The sequence below is a fragment of the Rhinatrema bivittatum genome, chromosome 11 (assembly GCF_901001135.1).
Source record: "Rhinatrema bivittatum chromosome 11, aRhiBiv1.1, whole genome shotgun sequence".
Taxonomy (NCBI): domain Eukaryota; kingdom Metazoa; phylum Chordata; class Amphibia; order Gymnophiona; family Rhinatrematidae; genus Rhinatrema; species Rhinatrema bivittatum.
Window position 1 is genome coordinate 3,075,686 of NC_042625.1, and position 14,076 is coordinate 3,089,761.

Genomic DNA, 14,076 nt, shown 5'->3' on the forward strand with positions numbered 1-14,076 from the left:
CTTCACTCAGATGCAGCTCCAGCACTGCTAACTACATTGATGGCGGGGGTGGAAGGGAAATAGATCAATGGTGGGGGTGGAAGGGAAATAGATCAATGGCGGGGGTGGAAGGGATGGCGGGGTGGAAGGGAAATAGAACAAAAAAGTCACAAGGGACAAGAGAAACAGATAAGTATGGGAAGAAAAAAAAAGTGAAAGCTTGCTGGGCAGACTGGATGGACCGTTTGGTCTTCTTCTGCCGTCATTCTTCTGCCGTCATTTCTGTGTAAAAGATATACTAAAATCCAAGTAAATCACATCAAGCGCTCTTCCATGATACGATTCTCTAGTCATCCAGTCAAAAAAAAACAAACTGATTTGTCTGATAGGACCATCCCCTGGTGAATCTATGCTGCCTCGGGTCAAGCAACTCACTGGATTGTAGATAAGTCACTATACTTTCTTTCAGCAGAGAGCATCTCCATTAATTTTCCCACCACTGAGGTGAGGCTAAATGGCTTGTTGTTTCCAGCCTCCTCTCTGCTACCACTCTTGTGAAGCGGGACCACCACCGCTCTTCTCCAATTTTGTGGCACCACTCCTATTTCCAGGGATCTATTGAACAGGTTCTTCAGGGATGTGATGGTAGGTCTACTGAATTCCCTCAGTATCCTGGGATGTACCTCATCTGGCCCCATGGCCTTGTCCATTTTCAGTTTTCCTAGCTCTTCTCATACATTCTCTTCTGTAAATGGAATTTCATCTACTCCACCCCCATCCACAGTCTTGTTAACTAGCAACAGTCCTTCTCCAGGGTCTTCTTTGGTGAACACCGAACTTAAGTATTTGTTTACTATGTTGGCCATTTCTTCGTTTCTCTACACACATTGATCACGGTCACCTTTCAATTTCACTATACCACTTCGGACCTCCTTTCTCTGATATATCTGAAAAATGTTTTGTCACCTCTATTTACCTCTTTGGCATTCCTTTCTTCCACCTGACTTTTTGCTTTCTTGATTTCTTTCTTGGTCTCCCTTAGTTTCACCAGATATTCTTCCCTGTGTTCCTCACTTTGGGATCCTTTATATTTCTTGAACGCTATTTTTGCTTTTATTTATCAGCCACCTTCTTTGAGAACCAGATCGGTTTCTTATTTCTCTTACTTTATTTATTTATTTAAAGAATTTATATACCGGGGTTCCTGTATAGTATACATATCACCCCGGTTTACAAGGAACCAAAACTATCGCTAAGGAACCGTAACTATCGCTTCATTTAGCGGTTTACATTGAACATTTAGTTCAATGTAAACCTTGAACATTGAACATTACATTGAACATTTGTTTACTTTTCAAACATACAGATTTGTTGACTTTGTAATTGCTTCTTTTAGTTTGGCCCACTGTTGTCCTTTCATGGAATACAAACTGGTTAAAAGAAAGGAAATAGAATAGGATTAAATGGTGAATTTTCTCAGTGGAAAAGGGTAACAAGTGGAGTGCCTCAGGGATCTGTATTTGGATCGGTACATTTGGATTTATTTATAAATGATCTGGAAAGGAATACGACTAGTGATGTTATCAAATTTGCAGATGATACAAAATTATTCAGAGTAGTTAAATCACAAACAGATTGTGATAAATTGCAGGAGGACCTTGCGAGTGGAAGATTTCAACCAAATGGCAGATGAAATTTAATGTGGACAAATACCCACCCTCAGCACTAGTATAGGGATATAGGGAAAAAACCCATGCTGTAGTTACACAATGTTAGGTTCCATATTAGGAGTTACCACCCAGGAAAATGATCTAGGCATCATAGTGGATAATACATTGAAATCATCTGCTCAGTGTGCTGCAGCAGTCAAAAAAGCAATGTTAGGAATTAGGAAGGGAATAGTGAATAAAATGGAAAATGTCATAATGCCTCTGTATCGCTCCATTGTGAGACAGCACCTTGAGTACTGTGTATAATTCTGGTTACCGCATCACAAAAAAGATATAGTTGCACTAGAAAAGGTACCGAAAAGGGCGACCAAAATGATAAACTGCATGGAATAGCTCCCCTATGAGGAAAGGCTAAAGAGGTTAGGGTTGTTCAGCTTGAAGAAGAGATGGCTGAGGAGGGATATGATGGAGGTCTTTTAAAATCTTGAGAGGTCTAGAATGGGTAGATGTGAATCAGTTATTTACGCTTTCGGATAATAGAAGGATTAGGGGGCACTCCATGAAGTTAGCAAGTGGCACATTTAAAACTAATCTGAGAAAAATCTTTTTCACTCAACGCACAATTAAGCTCGGGAATTTGTTGCCAGAGGATGTGTTTAGTGCAGTTTGTGTAGCTGAGTTGAAAAAAGGTTTGGATAAGTTCTTGGAGAAGTCCTTTAACTGCTATTAATCAAGCTGACTTAGGGAATAGCCTCTTCTATTACTGGCATCAGTAGGATGGGATCTACTTAGTGTTTGGGTACTTGCAAGGTACCTGTAGCCTGGATTGGCCACTGTTGGAAACAGGATGCTGGGCTTGATGGACCCTTGGTCTGACCCAGTATGGCAATTTCTTATGTTTTTCCACCTCTCTCATTTTCTCTCATTCTTCGAGTTCTACCTCCAGGTACGTTCCCATTTCGACAAAGACCGTATTTTTGAAATTCAAAACCCGGGTCTTCGTGTGACTTCTCTGTATCCTACTTGTGATATCAAACCATACATTTGATGATCACTAGTGCTGAGGTGGGCGCCCAACCTGACAGAGACATTATCCCTGTTAGTGAGCAGTCAAGTATCACATCCTCCCTCGTGGATCCCATTACCATTTGTTTGAACAAAGCCTCTTGCAGGGCATCACTCTATCTCTACTTCTGGTGGATTCTCCAATCTACATCTGGCAGATTAAAATCTCCAACAATCAACACTTCTCCCTTCTTTCCCACCTGTTGGATGTTTTTGACCAGATCTCTGTCTAGTTCTTCCATTTGAGTTGGAGGCCTGTAAACCACTCCAGTAAAAATGAATGCACCATCATTTTTCTTTTTTTTTTTTTTTAGGATGGCCCATAATGCTTCTTCTCTACCCCACATTTCTTGCAGTTTAGTTGCTAGGATATTGTTTTTGACATAAAGAGCTATTCCTTCCCCTTTTCTGAACTCTCTGTCCTTCCTTAAGTTATAGCCCAGTATGGCCATATCCCAATCATGAAAATCCATGAACCATGTCTCTGTGACCGCAACAATGTCCAGTTCTGCCTCCACCATTAGAACCTGCAAGTCTGGGATTTCATTTCCCAGACTGGGAGCATTTGTAGTCATTGCTTTCCAATTTTTCTCTCTTGAATTGTTGCACTTCCTAGATACCTTTTCTGCTTTTTTGAGCTGACTGATTTTATTTTCTCCTCCCACTTCCTGTATTGCTTGGGGGCGACATGTCAATGTCATTGGCATCTCCTGCCACCCCCATTCTTTAGTTTAAATGTCTGATAATATATGATTGAATTTCTTATCCTCCTTCCTGTTACGGACAAATGTAGGCCCATACTTTCCATAAAGCCTTTTTACTGCTCTATACATGACCCCATGACCCCAGCCTCCAATATATCCAAAGCCACTTTCTGTACACCAGGTTTTGAGCCAGGAATTGAAATTATCTGTATGGCATAGCTTCTCATTTCCCTTTCTATGAACAAGTAGTACTTCCAAAAAGGCAATAGCCTTTGCAGTGTGTCTTATATTTCCAACATTTTGGAAATCTTTTTCTACTTCATGGAAGCTACTTCTATTGAGGTCACTGATCCCCAGATGGATGATAACACTAATATCAAAGTTCCTATTTCTTCTTCAATGACTTGGACTATCTGGTTTGCATTTCTACTAACTGAGGATCCTGGAAGGCATTTAACTGTTGTGTCACGTCAACAGTGGCTAAAAGTAAAGGCTTTACTTTTTTTTAATTTATTTTTTACCTCAGACCCAGAAAAGTAGTCTAGATTGCACCCTTTTAGGTTTCAGTTAAAAGCTGTCCCCTTCTAAAAACCAAGGCACACAATTATACACCCCTTCTATTCTAGGCACAAATATATATAACAGTAAAAGTTCACTTAGTGAGTTCTAGAAGCCTTGTAATCCAGGAATATCTGGAGTCTATGCTGATGGCCATGTGATTTCAATTCAAGTGACTGGCCTCTAAAGTGTTGCTCTTTGATTGGCTCTTTGTTTCAATGACATGAAACCAGTTTCATTGGTTGATATTTTGGCTCTCCTTTGCTTGAAGTCACTGTCATTAATATTAAGCCTTTACACTTAAATGGTATGTGTTTCAATCTTTACTTCATATTGGTATTTGCTGTTTTAGTGAGCACTATTTTGAGATTACTTTTATTTTATTTGCTTTTTAGTACTGTCAGAAGAGATCTTTGCTGATCGTGTTGTCTCTCCTATGCAGTCTTATGTGAAGCATTGACTGTGTCAGGGAATTGACTTTTGACAAGTTTTGTGACTGATTGTTTCATTAAAGGTTCTTCAAATGCTTAATCAACTTGGACTTTGAACTTATTTAGAACAGATCTCTACGGTATGAGATAACACACTTGTTGCTGCATAGATCACTTGTTTGTGTTACTGTGTATCATATATAAATCCTAAAAACCCTGTGGTGATTGAAATCAATGGATAACAATAATGGTGCTATCAATCTCAGCGTTTTCCTTCTTTTAAATGCATATAAAAACTTTTTTAAAATGTGGATTTCTGGAAACCAGTGATTAAAGTATGAGCTACAGCACATAAAGGTGGATTTCAAAAATTTGTTTTACCACTTAAGTGAAGTTGAAAGCTCGATCCTATGATGGTCTCTGTTTAACACTAATGTGAACCTATTTTTCTTGTGGTTTTTGTTACCCATTGTTATTGTGTATCTCCATCTTTTGTCTGGTAGAAAGTTAAATATGACATTTTTTTGTAAATTTTAATAAAGAATTTGTATTTGCTGATTTTAACAGATTTAAAAGAATAAAAAAGTGAATATGCCATGTGCAACAGTTTGAGCATCCTTTCAGTCAGTTCCTTGGCAGAAATAGCTTTCAAACATTTTCTGTAGGCAGCTAAAACTTTCTAGTTTTGCTTTGGAATATTTTCCCACTCTTCCTTTCAGAACTCTTCTAATTCAGAAATATTCTTAGGTCTAATTATATGAACTGCATGTTTGAGATCTCTCTACAGATTTTCAATAATATTCAGGTCTGGGGACTGAAGGCCATTCTAAAACCTTTATCTTTCTTTCCTGTAAATAATTAATAGTTGACTTTGGAGGTATGTTTTGGATCATCTCACTGAAATATCCATATGGGTGCATGCATGCTTGTTTTAAAATTAACCTGTATGGTTGTTAAAAGTAGACAGAACTATCACAACCTGAGAGGTTAGAATGGTCAAAGATTTTGTTCAACAGTAGAATTATCTTCGCCTAATTAAAATCCTAATAGAGTCAATTAGTCCCCCTCATCAGAGATGCTCACCTGACAGCAACCAGAGAAAGAACATTTTCCATCACCTGCCCTAAAATATGGAACTCCCTCCCAAAAGATTTGAGAACCCAATCTAACCTCAAAACATTCAAAAAGGATCTAAAAACATGGCTGTTTTACAAAGTCTACAGTGACAATCTAGTATCCCAACAGCCAAACAATCAACAGACTTACCAACTGAAACCACGCAAAAACAAGACATCAACCAGCACCAAGCAAACCCCTCTCATACAAAAATGATATTATGACGGACTATAAAAATAGAATAACTTTACGTTTAGCTAATTTCCCCACCCTTGTAACCCTCCTTTCCCCACTCTTCCTATTCACCCCCCCCCAGCACTTCCACCCCTTCCTATCCCCTCTAATCCTTACCCATTCCTATCCCCTCTATCCGCTCTTTTTCAAATATAATATGTATCCTGTTATACCCTTAATTCACATATGTTAAAATACTACCTTTTGAATCTTGTAAACTGCTGTGATGGCTTCACCGAACGATGGTATATAAAACTCAACAAAAATAAATAAATCAAAATTTTGGGCCTTATTAACTTTATTAAAAAAAAAAAAAGAGGGGGGGGGAGGAGTAATGAATCAATTGGAAGAGAGTGAAATGTTTGCACATACCATACTCATTTTTCAAATTATTTTTAATCTGTTAAAATCATCAAATAAATAGTAATGCATTAAAAACTGCAGCAAGATGTTTAAACTTTGTGCCATGTAGAGATTCTGTCAACTTCTATTCAGAGATTCAGTGAAACATACAATTGCCCATACTTTTGCCCAAAACTATATCTGCCTACTACTTACATAATGGCACAATCCCATTCAATCTTCACTCCTAATCTCCTGTCATACCTGTTTCCCAGTATAAAGTTTTGCGAGTGGAGTCAGCAGTCGCAGGATGTGCCGGTCTTGTTCAGTTGCCATATTGGTTTCCTCTAATCCCAGCAGTCTGGCTACTTCCATCATCAAAAGAAATGCACCACGAATCTGTACCTACATGCAAAAGCAGAGAGAAAAAAAAAAATCACACTTCTCAAATGTATTTAATCACCAAGCCTAACAATCCACAGAATAAAGAGGACAAGTCATAAATATAATTTTTCTATTTCCTGTACATTGGGTAGAAACGAAAATGGATACTTTTTCTGGACTTTTCTGATTTTATTTTAACCATCTCCTAAATCATGCTTGACCATGTTAGGCACAGTTTTTGTTCTTCTCTAATACACTGATAATTTAATCTCTTTGATAAAGCAGAGTTGCTTACCTATAACAGAGGTTCTCAGAGGACAGTAGGATGTTAGTCCTCACAAATGGAGGACATCATCAGCTGGAGCCAAGATGCGGAAAACGCATATCAAAGTTTTTAGAACTCTGACTAGGCACACTGAGCATGTCCAGCATGCTCTATACCATGAGTCCTCGTGGGATCCCTCTCCAGTCTTGTAACATAGAATTATAATTAAAACAAAAATAGGAGAAACCCAACTTCGCAGGGTGACAGGCGGGTTTCGTGAGGATAACATCCTGCTGTCCTTAGAGAACCCCTGTTCCAGGTAAGCAACCTCTGCTTTCTCAGAGGATGGTAGTCCTCACACATGGGTGAATCCCTAGCTACAGGCTGCTCCCCAACACAAAAAAGGACCAGACACCCAACCAGGTGCCAATGGGTACAACAAAAGTGCTGTTGGTAACAAAAGGGGGGAGACAGTCTGAACCCAATCAATGGGACCTAGGTGGGAAGAGTTGGGTTCTACACCTCAAACAGGTTTCGAAGGACAGACTGGCCAAATCTATGGTCACACTGGCCATCCCTATCCAGACAATAGAGAGATGTGAATGTGTGGCGAGAACTCCACGATGCAGCATTGCAGATCTCCTCCATGGGAACTGTTTGCAAATGGACCACTGACGCTGCCATGGCTCTGACAGAATGAGCCTTCATATGACCCCCTAAGATGCAGTCCTGCCTGGGCATAACAGAAGGAGATGAAATTTGTTAGCCAACTGGATAGTGTCTATTTGGAAATGGCAACACTCAACCTATTTATATCAAAAGAAATAATTTGGGTGGACTGTCTATGGACTTCTATCCACTCCATATAGAAGGTTAAGGCTCGCTAGAAGTCCAAACTGCGCAGTGATTGTTCGCCTTGGTGCAAAATGAAGCCTGGGAAAGAATGTTGGCAGGACGAAGGACTGGTTAAGATGGAAGTCTGTGACCACCTTAGGAAGGAACTTAGAGTCTTATGCAAGACCACCCTGTCATGATAAAACTTAGTGTGTATAAGTCACTAAAGCCTGGAGCTCATTGACCCTATGCACTAAGGTGACTGCCACCAAAAATATGACCTTCCAGCTCAGGTACTTCAGGTCACAGGTAAGCAGTGGCTCAAAAGGAACTTTAATCAGCTGAGCTAACACCACGTTGAGGATCTAAGACACAGTGGGAAGCCTTAGGGGAAGCTTCAAATGAAGACCCCACATGAAGTCAGACCAACTGGTCTGTAGTTTCCCGGATCGCCCCTGGAGCCCTTTTTAAATATTGGGGTTACATTAGCCACCCTCCAGTCTTCAGGTACAATGGATGATTTTAATGATAGGTTACAAATTCTTACTAATAGGTCTGAAATTTCATTTTTGAGTTCCTTCAGAACCCTGGGGTGTATACATCCGGTCCAGGTTATTTACTACTCTTCAGTTTGTCAATCAGGCCTACAACATCATCTAGGTTCACCGTGATTTGGTTCAGTCCATCTGAGTCATTACCCATGAAAACCTTCTCCGGTACGGGTACCTCCCCAACATCCTCTTCAGTAAACACTGAAGCAAAGAAATCATTTAATCTTTCCGCTATGGCCTTATCTTCTCTAAGTGCCCCTTTAACCCCAATCCTGTCATGGCATATAAGGGGCTATTAGATTATTGTGCCCTTGTCAAGCTTCAAAAGAGTCTTCACTACTAAGGGAATCGGAGGATATGCATACAGAAAACCCTTGCCGCAAGGGTGTCCAAGGCTGGTTTGCTGTCTGATCTGTATAGGAAGCAGGACTGAGGCACCTTCCTGTTGGAAGAGGACATGAACACATCTACGTCCAGGCTCCCTCAGAGGTAGAATATCAGATTTGCTACCCCCTGGGGTCCAGGGACCACTTGTGTGGTCTGAAGGCTCGATTCAACCTGTCCGCTATTACGTTCTCCGACCCAGCCAGGTACATGGCCCTGAGTACCATCCCGTGGGACAGGGCCCACGACCAGATTTGGACCACTTCCTGACACAGGAGGTACGATCCTGTGCCTCCATGCTTGTTGACATATCACATGGCTACCTGGTTGTTGGTTTGGATCAGGACAACTTTGTTGAACAGCCAATCCCTAAAAGCCCATAGCACATACCTGATTGTATGAAGCTCCAGGAAACTGATTTGACAAGAATGTTCCTGAGTGGACAAGAGACCCTGGGTGCTGAACCCATTTACATAAGCTCCCCACCACTGGGTGGACGCATCTGTGTTTAGGACAATTTGAGTAGGTGGGAGTTTGAAAAGAGATCTCCATTCCAGATTTGAGAGTCCTGAAGAGACGGGGTGATTTAGATGCAATCCTGAAGGCTCTGAGTGGCCTGGTGCTACTGCGACTTCAGGATCCAATGGGGTCTGCACATGTGTAAATGTGCTAAGGGAGTGACATGGATAGATTTAGGAGTGATAATTGACAACAGGCTGAACTTCAAAGCCTCCATCGACAGAACGACCAAAGACTGCTTCCACAAACTCCAAGTTTTAAAAAGGATAAGACCTCTCTTCCACGCCCAAGATTTCAGAACGATCCTCCAAGCAATTATTTTCTCAAAGTTAGATTTCCTAGCGTGTAGCAGATGGACTCAAAACAAGTGGGTATAGTGTACTCGTGCTAGCAGTTGGAGACGGATCTGACGTCAGCACGGGTACATATACCCCTCAGGAAGTGCAGCAATTCAGTAATTTCCGTCTCCAAAGCAGTTTGGAGCTACCTCACGCTCGCTGAGCATGTTTCCAAATTCTAACGACTAAATTCATAGAAGAAACCAACCTGACGACGAGCCCCGCACTCCTGCGGTGATACCATTCGGTCCCTCCCCCAGTTGAGTTTCCCGAGGCGATTTCCGTGGTCCCTCGGAGGTAAGAGCCTCGGTCCGGTGGCCGATTCGCGGCAGGGACCTAGCCCCCGGGTGAGAAGGGCTCGGGCGTGGCATAGAGGCAGCCTCGGTCCCTGCGTGGACTTGGCCCCCGAGCGAGACGAGTTCAGGCGTGGCCTAGAGGTGCGCGGCGGTGACGGTAATCACCCTCTCCCCCCGCAGCCGGACACCGCCCGGGTCACAGCCGGGAAGCGCCGAAGACAAGGTAAGGCGTACATCTTTACTTGTTGGTCTCCGAGGAACCGAGGAGTAGCAGAGTCTGCCTACGTGGCAACCCGCCAAGGGGGGTCGCCATTTTGCCTGTCTGCGCACCGACACCTTCCGTCCTGGTTCGTCACCGCGCAATAGGCGCATGTCGCTATGCGCACGTTGATAGCGCGCATACTGTTAGGCGCCCGGTTGCTAAGCGCATGCGGTTAGGCGCCCGGTTGCTAAGCGCATGCGGTTAGGCGCCCGGTTGCTAAGTGCATGCGGTTAGGTGCCCATTGCTAAGCGCACGTTGATAGGCGCCCGCTGCTAAGCGGCGCCCGCTGATAGGCGCCCGCTGCTAAGCGGCGCCCGCTGATAGGCGCCCGCTGCTAAGCGGCGCCCGCTGATAGGCGCCCGTTCATAGAGGCGCCCGCTGATAGGCGCACGTTGATAGGCGCACGTGGACAGGCGCATATTGGTAGGCGCACATCTTTCGCGCATATTACAAAGCGCAGACTCTAGTTGAGTTAACAGACGAGATGGAGCGTAAGAGAGCCCATGCGTCAGCGGAGCCGGCACCTCCAGAATCAGGCATAAGCCTCTGCTCTGCATGCAACCTCAGAGCCACACAGAGCGAGGAAGCAGACTCCCTATGTGCCCAATGTGAAGAGGCCCTGGGAGTTCCAGGCCAGGACTGGGCGCAGCCCAGCGTACTTGCCAGTTCCTCAGGGAACACCCCGGACCTAGCAGGCAGCGGGGAGCTGCCAGGGAACCCGAGAGACCTGGTGCCCCCCTAAGGCCAGATCCGGCTTCGCTTTCCTGGGTGGAATTATTCAAGGGGATTCATGCCTTTGTCACAATGCAGGCTGTGCCCCGAACAGGTCCATACGTACCGGATGACCCGGCCCCTGGACCCTCAAGGCCTAGGCATGGCCACTCGCCACCCGGAACCCCCACTTATGGGGATTCAGATTGCCCTGAGGAAGACGAAGAGTCCCCCGAGGAGGGAGAATTTCCCTCGGGGATTGAACCATTTTTATTTATTTATTTTCTTTAGCATTTTTTATATACCGAGGTATAGCAGAGTTGCCTTCACTCCGGTTTACATTATAACAAACTGTTACATTGAAATTTAGAGATTACAATAAACATACTGAGAACTGACATATAAAATTAGTCTAAACAAAAACAGGATATACCAAAAATTAGGTATACTGAAAAACAGGGTTCATAGATAATAAGAGATATCTATAGTTAGGAAGTAGGATAAATTGTCCAATCAGCAGACTGATAGTTATGAGATCAAGAGTTTGAGCTGTCAGTAAGAGGGTTGGCTTAGAAGCCAGGATTTTAGGTCTTTTTAAAAAGATTTAGGGTTTTCTTGACCAGCTAGATGCTGAGATAGTGAGTTCCATAGCTTTGGGCCGATGATGGAGATGGCTCTATTTCTGGTGGAAGAGAGTTTGGCGTGAGGAAGAGATGGAATCACTAGTTGTAGTTTACTAGTTGTTCTTGTAGTGCATAGGGAGTGGTGGATATGTATGACATCATCAAGAGCAGTGTAGTCTGTTTTGTAAATTGCTTTCTGCAGTATTGAAAGGACTTTGTATTCGATTCTTTTCTCAATTGTGAGCCATTGTAGTTGGTTGAGGACAAGAGTGATGTGTTCAGATTTTCTTTTTCCCGTCAAGACTCTGGCAGCGGCATTCTGAAGAAGTTGTAAAGGTCTTAGGGATGACTTGGGTAGGCAAATCAGAAGAGAATTGCAGTAGTCCAAACAGGAGAATATTAGGGCTTGAAGGACTGTTTTGAAATCATGGGGGTGGAGCAGTGGTTTAAGGTGTTTGATTACCTGAAGTTTGTGGAATCCTTCTTTTGTTCTTGTGGACATGTGTTTTTTATAATTTAGATCATTGTCCACCCAGATGCCTAAATCTTTAACATTGTCTTTAAGTTGGATGATGGATTTGTCAAATTGGAAGGGTATAACCATATAACCATATCGGACCATGAGGCGCTTCTTTCTGAAAGAGGATCTCCCAGGCCTGATCTCTCAATGCCTGTAGGAACTGGCTCTTCCGGGCCATGACACCCCAGGGGAACCGAGAATGAACCCCCTGTTAGAGGGCCTGCGTCAAATGACTCACCATTTTCCCCTCCTACAAGCAGCACAGCAGCTAATTGATCTGGAATGGAATACGCTGGAGGCCTCATTCAAAGGGGGTCGGGCCTTGGCTGGCATGTATCCCTTAGACCCGGCAGCTAAGGAAATGCTGGCGTGCCCTCAGGAAGACGCCATAGTAAGCGCAATTGTGAAGCGCACCACCATTCCGGTGGAAGGGGGGATGGCCCTCAAGGATACACATGACCGGCGCATGGACGCCATTCTGAAACAAGCTTTTGAGGTGGCAGCCATGTCCCTACGAATTGCGACCTGCTGCACCGTGGTGACGCGTTCCTGTTTATCACAGGCTAGGAATAACACCCCAGGAATCAGCTCTCTCGTTCCTCACTGACGCAGCCTCCGATCTAGTCCGTACGGCAGCCAAGGGAGTATCATCCGCAGTGGCAGCCAGGAGGCAGCTCTGGCTACGTAATTGGTCGGCCGACTCCTCTTCCAAGACACTTCTCACTAGAATGCCCTTTAAGGGATCCCTCCTGTTCGGCAGCGACCTTGAGAAACTGGCCAATAAATGGGGCGCCTCTCCATTACCTCGTCTACCAGAAGACAGGCCAAGGAGGAGCCAGTGCCCTTTTCCTAGACCATCCAGAGGTAGAAACTCTCAGCGCTTCAACCTTTACAGGACTCGCTACCAAGCACCTCGTCCGCAGGCCAGGAACCAGTCCTTTCGGACTAAGCGCAACAAGAGGGGAACTGGCTCGGGTTCGGGTCCCGGCCGTACCCCACAATGACAATTAGCCGACCCATCCGGGGGTAGCAGCCATAGGGGGCAGGCTAACCCTCTTCTACCGCAGGTGGGTCGAGATTACCTCGGACCAGTGGGTCCTCGCCATCATCCGAGAAGGGTACTACCTGGACTTTCTTCGGCTCCCGCCGGACAAGTTTGTGGAATCTCCTTGTTCACCCCTCAAGAGACGGCACTAGAAGTTACCTTGCAGAGGCTCCTGTCCCTAAAAGCCATAATCCCAGTGCCTGCAGGGGAGATAAATTCTGGGCATTATTCCATTTATTTCATAGTGCCCAAGAAGGAGGGCACTTTCAGGCCCGTCCTGGACCTCAAGTCAGTCAACAGCCACCTACGGGTCCCCAGCTTTCGCATGGAAACCCTGCAGTCTATCAAAAATTCAGTACAGCCAGGGGAGTTTCTCACATTCCTAGATCTGTCGGAAGCCTACTTGCATATCCCAATCCATCGGGATCACCAGCGCTACTTACGCTTCAAAGTCCTGAACCAACACTTCCAGTTCCGAGCTTTACCCCTCGGGTTAGCCACCGCGCCGCGGACCTTTACCAAGGTCATAGTAGTAGTGGGGGCGGCCCTCCGGAAGGAAGGAATCCTCGTCCATCCCTACCTGGACGATTGGCTGATCAGGGCCAAATCACCGGAGGAGAGCCACCAGGCAACCAACAGAGTCATAGCTCTTCTGGAAAGCCTAGGATGGGTAGTAAACTTAAACAAGAGTTCCCTACAGCCTTCTCAGTCACTGGAATACCTAGGAGTCCGATTCGACACCCAGGAAGACAAGGTTAGTCTGACCTCCAAGAGATGATCAAAGCTCCAGAATCGTCTGCAGGCCCTGCTGAGCGCCACCCGGCCCACAGCTTGGGATTACTTACAGGTCCTCGGCCTTATGGCATCCACTCTGGAGGTGATACCATGGGCGCGGGCTCATATGAGACCATTACAATGCGCCCTCCTATCTCGGTGGAGCCCACGATCACAGAACTACTACCTCTACCAGCCAGAGTGTGGAATCAGATACGGTGGTGGTTGCAGCCTGGCCACATGAGCCAGGGGTCAAGAATGTCCTCCCCAACCTGAACCCTGCTCACTACAGACGCCAGCCTGAACGGATGGGGAGCACACTGCGAAGAACTCACCGCCCAAGGGTGGTGGAATAGAGAAGAGTTGGGGTGGAACATCAACTGACTAGAGGCAAGGGCAGTCAGGCTAGCATGCCTGCGATTTGCCCACAGACTGCGAAACAGAGCGGTCAGAGTGATGTCGGACAACGCC

The 14,076-nt window shown here is 44.8% G+C and overlaps 1 protein-coding gene across 4 annotated transcripts in view; it reads right to left on the bottom strand.

The window, feature by feature from the left end:
* Positions 1–14,076, bottom strand: part of LOC115100538 (acyl-CoA dehydrogenase family member 11-like) — a 358,748-nt gene that overhangs the window by 106,841 nt on the left and 237,831 nt on the right. For all 4 annotated transcript variants that reach the window (XM_029619049.1, XM_029619048.1, XM_029619045.1 and 1 more), the window contains one exon: positions 6,364–6,504. In XM_029619049.1, the coding sequence (XP_029474909.1) occupies positions 6,364–6,504 (141 nt within the window). The remainder of the gene's footprint in view (positions 1–6,363; positions 6,505–14,076) is intronic.